General features: G+C 38.2%; 1 protein-coding gene across 1 annotated transcript in view; it reads right to left on the reverse strand.

Moving 5' to 3' along the window:
• Positions 1-10598, reverse strand: part of PIAS2 (protein inhibitor of activated STAT 2) — a 73051-nt gene that overhangs the window by 12022 nt on the left and 50431 nt on the right. Inside the window, exons 10-11 of the mRNA XM_015561480.1 lie at positions 9618-9751; positions 6927-7098 (exon numbers count right to left, since the gene is read on the reverse strand). Coding sequence (XP_015416966.1) covers positions 6927-7098; positions 9618-9751 — 306 coding nt within the window. The remainder of the gene's footprint in view (positions 1-6926; positions 7099-9617; positions 9752-10598) is intronic.

The raw sequence follows: 10598 nt of genomic DNA on the forward strand, positions 1-10598 counted from the left end.
AGGATTATGTGAAATGCTGAAGGGTATCCTTTAAGAAGAGGAAGAAGAAGAAAAAGGTAAAGATAAAAATTATGAACAACAAAGGGACAACAAATACATATCTATCAAGAAGTGAATCTAAAAATTAAGTCAATAAAAAATAATCTGATGAACAGAATATAATAGTGAATATACTAGAACCAGGGGCATAGAAAGGGAGTGGACTGACAATTCTTGGGGGGGAAAGGGTGTGGGGGTGCAGGAAGAGACTGGACAAAAATCGTACACCTATGGATGAGGACAGTGGGAGGGGTAAGGGCAGAGGGTGGGGTGGGAACTGGGTGTAGGAGAGCTATGGGGGGAAAAAGAAGAACAACTGTAATAATCGGAATAAAGATTTAATTTTAAAAAAAAGAAAGACAATCACACTTTTTTTTGACAGCATAGTTGGACCTGGAGATTATTATGCTAACTGCAATAAGGCAGTCATAGAAAGACAAATACCATATGATCACACTTACATATGGAATCTAATGAACAAAATAAACTGACAAACAAAATAGAAACAAAGGCATGTATACATGGCACAGACTGACAGTTGTCAGAGAGGATGGGATTGGATGAAAGAAGGTGAAGGGCTTAACCAAAAAACATATACATAGAACACACAGACACAGACCACAGTGCGGTGATAGAGGGGAAAGGGAGTGGGAGGGTAGAGGGGATGGGGAAAGGGGGGGAAAATTGGGACAGAGACTTTGCTTGGGGGCAATGATAATGTTCTATTGAGCTATACCCTTGAAACCTGTATGGTTTTGCAATAAAGTTATTGTCACCCCAATAAATTCAATTTTTAAAATTTAGAAATAAAATAAAGGACTCCTAAGATTTGATTTAAATCAGGGCAATTTATGAGTGATGCTACTTACTATAGTTCAACCAGAATTCCTTCGTTCTAGCTTGAGTTGTGTTAATTATTAGCACTCATTTTTTTAAAAATATATTTTTATTGATCTCAGAGAGGAAGGGAGAGGGAGAGAGAGATAGAAACATCAATGATGAGAATCATTGATTGGCTGTCTCCTGCATACCCCTTACTGGGGTTTGAGCCCACAACCCGGGCATGTGCCCTTGACTAGAATCGAACCTAGGATCCTTTAGCCCACAGGCAACGTGGTATCTTGTGGAAGAGCCACACTCATGGGGCCAAAGAGCTACATGTGACTCGCGAGCCACAGTTTGCCGACCACGGAGCTAGGGCAATTACTAACACTCTTATCTGGGGATCACCTAAGCAAAGAAAGCCAATCCTAAAGCCTGCCAACCTGATGGCAATAGGCAGCAATGAGACATTTAAAAGGATGACTACTCAAGATGTAAGATATAATAGCCAGAAATAAAATGTTGCCTACCGTGATACAATCTATCTTTCTAAGGGGGGTTATGAGTTTGAAATTAAACACACTTAAGCAACACTTTATAAATGGTGTTATATATATACATACACACAATATGTATATATAATTTTAACTATTATTTTAAGAAGCAGTATAAATATTTTTTTTTTTAGGTTCAGGAATAAAGGGAGATAATTTTGACTCCTTCCTATTTACCCCTCATTTTTTTCTTTGCTCAGGGTAAACAGAACTTCAGAAGAAAAACATCTTTAATATACAGAAGAAACTAAGCAATATTATGGACCCTATGGGCTAATAGCGGCCAGCTTTTTCTTCAACATGTCAGTGAGGCTACAGTGGTAGGAGCTGCTCTCTGAGCTCCACGATGTCACCCATGGATGACAAGAAAGGTGCCATCGGCCAAGAAAGACAAAGACCCAGTGAACAAAATGGGGGCAAGGCCAAAAAGAACTGGTCCAAAGGCAAAGTTTGGGACAAGCATAATAACCTAATCTTGACAAAAACACATATGATAAATAGCAAGTTCTCAACTATACGCTCATACGCCCAGCTGTTGTCTATGAAAGACTGAACACTGGCAGTTCCCTGGCCAGGGCACCCCTTCGGGAGCTCCTCAGTAAAATATTTATTATGTTGGTTTCAAAGCCCAAAATTCAAGTAATTTACACTAGAAATACCAAGGATGGGGACCCCCCCCCATGCCCAGTTGCTATTAAAGATTCAGAAACAGGACCCAACAACTGTACCTTTTGAAAAATAAAACTTTATTAAATAAAGGGGAAATGACTGGGACATGGACATTAGGTTGACATCCCACAGTGCTGATAGAAAACTGTAAGTTTATTGAGAGGCTCAGAATTCTGTAGCTGGAAGGGACCACAATAAAGACAAAGAAAATAAAATAGATAGAAATTTAAGGTAGAACCATGGTCACAAGCTAAACTAAGATGTCAAGTAGAACCTCTAGATGATGTCCTTTCTCTTGTTTGAAACACTTCCTCTTATTGCTCAGATTATTAAATATCAGTTAACAATAAATGATGACAGAGTTGCATGACACTCTTCATACTCTACAAACAAAACTATTTCATAGTCTTTATTTAGATTTCAAACCACTAAATAATAACTGATTTAAACACTTGAATCCCCTAAAACTAATTTGCATTATGACATGAGGCTCCTGTCTAGGTGTTATTCTTTAGTTTATCAATAATATAGATATCACTGGAAAATGTGCAAAATGAAGCATTACTGAGAGTACATATATGACTGCTGGCAACTGAGTTAGTCTCAAAAATGAATAAATAACATGCTTTCCTCCTGCTTCCCCTTCTCTTCTTTTGATATCACACAATGGAGATTTTATTTTGTCTTGATCTTGAATTAACCATTCAATTTGGATTAGATGTACAGGAAACAACAAAACTCACTTTCCTCCCCCGCCCCTTTACTTATATCTGTAGAGGAGTCAGATCAACATCCCAACACACTGTCATCATGGTCACATCTAATTATTGCATACTAAAGGCCTGGTGCACAAATTTGAGCACAGGTGGTGTTCCTCAGGGCTGATTGGAGCCACAGGGGGTTGGCTGGCTGGCCAGGGGGAGGGACCACAGGAAGTTGGCTGGCCGCAGGAGGTGGCTGTGGGAGCACACTGACCAACAGGGGCAGCTCCTGCATTGAGCATCCCTCCCTGGTGGTCAGTGCACATCATAGTGATCAGTCATTCGGTCGTTCGGTAGCTTAGGCTTTTATATGTATACTAGAGGCCCGATGCACAAAAATTCCTGCAAGAGTAGGCCTTCCTTCCCCTGGGCTGCCAGCGCTGACTCTCCTCTGGCACCTGAGACCCGGGCTTCCCTCCCTCCGGCCACCCACAGACACCCAGGATCCCAGCCGGCTTCCCTCAGGCCCTGGCTTTGTGGAACATAGATGCTAAAATCCTCAACAAAATATTAGCAAATTGCATCCAGCAATATATTAAAAAGATCATACACCATGATCAAGTGGGATTTATTCCAGAGATGCATGGCTGATACAATATTTGCAAATCAACAAAATGTGATACAACACAAATTGAAAGACAAAAATCACATGATCATATCAATAGCTGCCGAAAAAGCATTCAACAAAATCCAAAACCCATTTTGGATAGAAACTCTCAACAAAGTGGGAATAGAGAGAACATATCTCAACATAATAAAGGCCATATATGACAAACTTACAGCCAACATCATACTCAATGGGCAAAAACTAAAAGCATTTCCCCTAAGAACAAGAACAAGACAGGGATGTCCGCTTTCACCACTCTTATTCAACATAGTCCTGGAAGTCTTAGCCACAGTGATTAGACAAAAAGAAATAAAAGGCATCCAAATTGGAAAGGAGGAAGTAAAACTCTCATTATCTGCAGATGATATGATAATGTACACAGAAAACCCTGAAGAGTCCACCAAGAAACTAATAGATTTAATAAATAAATTTGGCAATGTAGCAGGATACAAAAGCAACACCCAAAAATCAATAGCTGTTTTATACACCAATAATGAATTCTCAGAAAGAGAAACTAAACAAACAGTCCCATTTACCATTGCAACAAAAAATTAAGACACTTAAGAATAAACTTAACCAAGGAGGCAAAAGACCTATACTCGGAAAACTACAGGATGTTGAAAAAAGAGACAGAAGATATAAACAAGTGGAAAAATATACCATGTTCATGGATCGGCAGAATCAACATCATTAAAATGTCCATCCTACCCAAGCGAAATCTACAGATTCAATGCAATCCCTATTAAAATACCAATGGCATATTTCACAGAGCTAGAACAAATACTCCAAAAATTTATATGGAATCCAAAAAGACCCCAAATAGCTGCAGCAATTTTGAGAAAGAAAAACAAAGTTGGGGGAATCACAATACCAGGTTTCAAGTTTGATTACAGCCTAGTACTGGCACAAAACAGGCATATAGATCAATGGAACAGAACAGAGAACCCAGAAACCAACCCAAGCTATTACGCTCAATTAATATTTGACAAAGGAGGCAAGAACATACAATGGAGTCAAGAGAGTCTCTTCAATAAATGGTGCTGGGAAAGTTGGACAGATACATGCAAAAAAGTGAAACTAGACCACCAACTTACACCATACACAAGAATAATCTCAAAATGGATAAAAGACTTAAATGTAAGTCATGAAACCATAAAAATCTTAGAAGAAACCATAGGCAGCAAAATCTCAGACATCTCTCATAGCAATATGTTTACAGATATATCTCCTAAAGCAAAGGAAACTAAGGATAAAATAAATGGGACTACATCAAAATAAAAAGCTTCTGCACAGCAGAAGAAACCATCAACAAAATGAAAAAGGAGCCCACTGTATGGGAGAACATATTTGGCAATGATACATCTGATAAAGGATTAATACCAAAATACATAAGGACCTCATACAACTTAACAAAAGGAAGACAAACAATCCAATTTAAATATGAGCAAAGGACCTAAATAGACACTTCTCCAAAGAGGACATACAGATAACCAAGAGACATATGAAAAATGTTCAAAGTAACTAGTCATCTCAGAGATGCAAATCAAAACGACAATGAGGAAACAGCCCAAGTGCCCATCAACAGATGAGTGGATAAAAAAAACTGTAAAAAAGAAGAATCTCTTACCCTTTGAGACAGCATGGAGAGACCTGGAGAGCATCATGCTAAGTGAAATAAGTCAGTCAGAGAAAGACAAGTATCACATGATCGCACTCACATGTGGAATCTAAGTAACAAAAAAAACTAATGAACAGAATGGACCCAGAGACATGGAAGCATGGAACAGAGTGCAGAATCTCAGAAGGAAGGTGGGGTGAGGGTGGGTGGGTAGGAGGTAATCAACCAAAGACCTTGAATGCATAATCCATGGACACAGACAACAGGGAACTGAAGGCCTGGGGTGGGGACAGAGCGGGAGGGTGGAGGGGAGGAAGGAGGCTGGAGGGAGTCCATGGGGGGAAAAGGGGAACATAAGTAATATTTTCAACAATACAGAATTCTTAAAAAAAAAAAAACTTTTGACATGTTGCTGCCTCCTCATAGAACTGGCAAATACACAGGCATATGTATATATATATTATCAATGTGTACACATATATTTTTTAAATTTTATAGTCTTATTATTTCATAGTACAAAGGTAAACTGCTAGAATGTTGCAAGACAGTTAATGTTAGTATTCTAGAGTATATACTGGATCACTGAATTCATCACATTTGGTCCACATTTAAATATCTAAAAATGGGTTAACTTGAATTGTTATCCTAAAGCCTGAAATTCATCATGTGCTCCCTCCCACTTTACAATAATAAAAATATTAATATAATTTTGCAACCAATTCCTAATGATCTTTAATCCAGAGAAATACATTATTAACCTCTATTTTTTGTTTCCTATCTTTAGAATACCTCCATGTTAATGACAAAACAACATTCAATTTCCAGGGAATAGGGTAGGGACATAATATTTAAAATGATCTTTTCACGTAGAAAAATATCAGAGGTTTTGTAAATGTCTTAAATTAAGGTGCCAGTTTCTTCTGATAGATACTACATCAGTGATGGCGAACCTTTTGAGCTCGGCGTGTCATTTTGAAAAACCCTAACTTAACTCTGGTGCCGTGTCACATATAGAAATTTTTTTATATTTGCAACCATAGTCAAACAAAGATTTACATTTTTGATATTTATTTTATATATTTAAATGCCATTAAACAAAGAAAAATCAACCAAAAAAATGAGTTTGCATGTCACCTCTGACACGCGTGTCATAGGTTTGCCATCACTGTACTACATGATTGCATTTAAGGAGTATAGTAGGGTATACAAGGAAGAGGTTAGAAGAATCACTATCAAAATGTTAACAGTGGTTATCTGTAGGCAGAATGCTTTTTACCTCTGGTGCTCTGTAAGACTATAAGTTTTACTAAAACAGTGCCTCTTAAAAAATAACTGCTCACAAAATTTCTAGACTAAAACGTAAAATAAGATTTCCTGGTTTTTCATTTCTATTCCTTCTGATTTGCCAGACACTGAGGCTAAGTTCTTTCATTAACTTATTGAAATCTTAAAAAAATCTCATGAGGTAGGCATTTTCTAACCCCGCTATACAGAAGAGAAACAGGAAGCTCAAGCAAGTTAAATATTTCATCCAACATCATGAATGAGTAAGCAATGGTATCAAACTTGGAATCCACACTTATCAGATTCCCAATTCCATAGGCTTCTTTCTGTTGGTCTGTGATGCCGAATTTGCTACTTACATGAAATACTTACACGTGAGAAGATTTCAACTCTTACTTCCCAAAGATGGGAATATTTTCTTCATTTAAATATTGAAAATACTTCAACTAAACAAAGGCAAATTAAAATAGCATTCTATGATTATGTAACTATCAAAGAGACATGTACAAACCTATCCCAATAACAATCAGTTCCAAGTGTAATAAAAAGTAGTAAACTATAAATTAACAAACCCTTTGGTTGGGCTGCTTTGTGTTTCTGACATAAAGATGCACTTCCTTTTGGCAGGAGGGTCTTCCTCTTCATCAGAAGAGCTTTCTATTGTTAGGTCTATAACATCCACTTTCTTCTTGCTTGCCTCATTGGCTACAGTCACTGAACAAGGTTTACTGAGGACACTTGAACCTGCATGTAGGGAACAGAAAAAAAGAAAAAACTTAAGGTTGTGACACAAACTCTAGCCACAGGAGTCTTAACTGTGCAGCATGCCAGTAAAGCTACATACCCTGTCCCACAGAAAGAGACCAACTCCGTAACTCCAGACATCTCTCTGTAAAATGACTATTAACCTGGAGAGACAGAGTGAGCTCTATGCCTTGACAGAGAGCCAAAAGCCTCCTTCAAACATGCTCTTAGTTATCTCCCTGGCACTACCAATGGATATGCACATATCCCGCTGCTCACGGTGTCTTAGCAAGTAAGCAGTCATTTTGTAGACAGACATCTGGAGTTAGGGGGCTGATCTCCGGCCATGAACAAGAATACGTGGTGTCACTAACTGTGTTTTCACAGACTGTTGCAGTGTTCAGTCAGAATCAGAATTTTCCATTCTAGCAAAGCAAGGGTGCTCATGTCAAAGAATGCATAGACTCTTCACCAGAACTTGACAAAAATTTTCACCATGAAAAAACCCCAAACTTCTCACTTGTTATTCAGACATTTAAAATTTTTCTTATAACCTGTCTGTCTACTAATCACCTAGGTTCTCCTTTCTGCCCATTATGATAGTCTCATATGCTGACCATTTCATAGAAAGTATATTGTGCCCTGCAATCTGTTTAGCAGTAAATGAATGCTAGTTGATAATGAAAAAGCAGCAGCAAGTAATCAAATAAATCACTATTTCTCTCAAAGATGCGGGAAACTTTTCCTTCATCATTCCACCCATTGGTTCAGTAACAGTCACAGGAGATCGATTAACATTGACATTAATCCTGAACTTTTCCTCTCTTCTTACTCTGAACATCTATTATCCATTACATTATTACAACATCAATTACAGTCAAAACAAAACTCAAATGCAGTGAGTAGCCTATGTCAGATAAAAAGAAGTTTTAACCCTTTGTGGTCGTTTGTCTACTCTCAGCCACCAAAGCTTTTTTACAGTTCCGGTCGTATGTCTGCTCTCAGCCACCACAGCAAGGAACCGTACGAATCTTAACTCTATTCATTCATGTATCAGTTCGTAATTTCTCTGAAAGCTCTTAAGTGTCTAAGCGACCTTTATCAGAAAGTTACTGAAAGAAGTGTACTGCGAATCTGAAAGTAACGATGAAGAGTTTTATTTTGGCACCTTGAATACTGACTCTGACGTAGATAGTGATAATGTTTGTAGTGATTCTACTGGCAGTGACGTAGTTCCAAAAAAGAATTAATAAATCTTGTTTATCCTTCATAATCTTGCATGTTATGTATCACTGCTCTTTCAATGGAAATTAATTCCGACCAGTACAACACCCACGTCCAAATTTAATACGACCGCAAAGGGTTAAGTTCACCTATGGGTTTCAATTACTCAAACTGCCTTTTGTTTCCCCACTCAGTGTGGACAGCTGCAGGGAACTGAAGGTTAGTACTTACCCTACGCAACCAAGGCAATGGTAAAATTCCTTTCCACTTTTCTTTAGCAACTAACCTTTGATCACCTTCCTCTACCCTCCCTTAATGAATGAAGTAATCTCTCTAACCACACCTTCACAGGTACCAAAACAGGTACTCTAAAAACAATTCTGAAAAACTGTTCATAGAAATGTCATTTATAACTTTTCATTTTGTAACAAACACCATATATTAAAATAATTTGATGACTTATTTTTCATTTACTTTACATATGAAAAATAACTATTAAAAGGCTGGTTAAAAGAATGGTATATAAACTTGGGCACATTTCTTAAAAGGAAGAATAAAAACCAGCTGGAGGAAATTACCTATGCAACAGATGATCAAAAAGATAAAGTTAGCCCTAACCGGTTTGGCTCAGTGGATAGAGCGTCGGCCTGAGGACTCAAGGGTCCCAGGTTCGATTCCGGTCAAGGGCATGTATCTTGGTTGCAGGCACATCCCCAGTAGGGGGTGTGCAGCCCTAGCCGGTTGCTCAATGGTTATAGCATTGGCCCTCAGACTGAAAGGTCACAGGTTTGATTCCAGTCAAGGGCACATAGCTCATTTGCAAGCTCGATCCCAGCCCTGATCAAGGTACATGCGGAAGGCAACTGATTGATGTGATCCAGAGGTCCTCAAACTTTTTAAACAGGGGGCCAGTTCACTATCCCTCAGACCGTTGGAGGGTCGGACTATAGTTTAAAAAAAAACTATGAATAAATTCCTATGCACACAGCAGCGGCAAAAACACCCGGCAGGCCGGATAAATGTTTTCGGCGGGCCGCATGTGGCCCACGGGCCGTAGTTTGAGGAACCCTGATGTGGTCACTCTCACATCAATGTTTCTCTCTCTGTCTCTCCCTACTGCTTCACCCCTTTCATTCTCTCTAAAAATCAAGGGGAAAAAAATATCCTTGGGTGAGAATTAACACACAAAGTTAGCAAACTGAGCTTCAAATGAAGTTCTAGTGGCCAATGTTAAGGATAAAGATAATGCTGCAGGAGTCTCACTGCTTTGCTCTCTGCTGACATTCTACACATACTTTCTATTTTTGTGCATGGTTGGCTGGATACTTTCATAGCTTCTTTCTTCGGTCTCATTGGGCACCAAGAGCCATCTTCTTGGAATTTGATCTCATCCACATCAGAACAGTCACTGAGAATTTCCATAAAAAGGCTATAAACCAAATAAGTAGAAAAATGTAATCAGTGGCCTTGTTCAAAAGTGAAATTATAACAAAGAAGTACTTATTACATTGGAGACAAAAGTAATGCTGACTTCAGTTTGTCTGTTTTGGTTTTTCAATACTTCAGACTTTAGGACAACTATTATACCCCTTTCCTTCTATATTTTAGATCTTTAAAGGGCAATAAAAGAGTTAAATGACTTACTGAGTCATCTAAAAAATAGTGGCTAAACAGAAATTCATTGCAGTAAAGAACAACCTTCAATACAACACATAAAATACACAAAAGCAAACAGAAATGTTATTATACAAAATCTAACTTATAAGCTTATATTATCAAGGAAAAAGAAACATAGAGGTGGGGGAAAGAAGAAGGAATAGCAATATAAGTCTCAATAAATTTTTTAAATAACTAAGCATACAAATTATGTCCTATGACCAAAATAAAATTAAATTTGAAATCATCATCAGAAAAGTATCTGGAAAATCCTTATATATTTGAAAATTTACAAACAACCCATGGGACAAAAAAAAAACACACCAAAAACACAAAAATAAATTAGCAAGTATTTTAAACTTTATGAAAGTAAAAATATAACAGAATTTGTGAAATGTTGCTAAAGCAGTACTTAGAGGAAAATTTATAGCACTAATACTAATATATAAAAAGTCAGGGGCCATCACAACCAAAACAACCAGACAGACGACCGAACAGCAGGCTGCATGGGGCGACCAGGCTGGCAGCGGGGTTAGTGAGGGACAACCAAACAACTGAGCAACAGTCTGTGTGGGGCGACCAGGCAGGCGGGGGCCGGGGGGGAGACATTTGGGAGCAAC

The sequence above is a fragment of the Myotis davidii genome, unplaced genomic scaffold, assembly GCF_000327345.1.
Source record: "Myotis davidii unplaced genomic scaffold, ASM32734v1 scaffold815, whole genome shotgun sequence".
Classification (NCBI taxonomy): Eukaryota; Metazoa; Chordata; class Mammalia; order Chiroptera; family Vespertilionidae; genus Myotis; species Myotis davidii.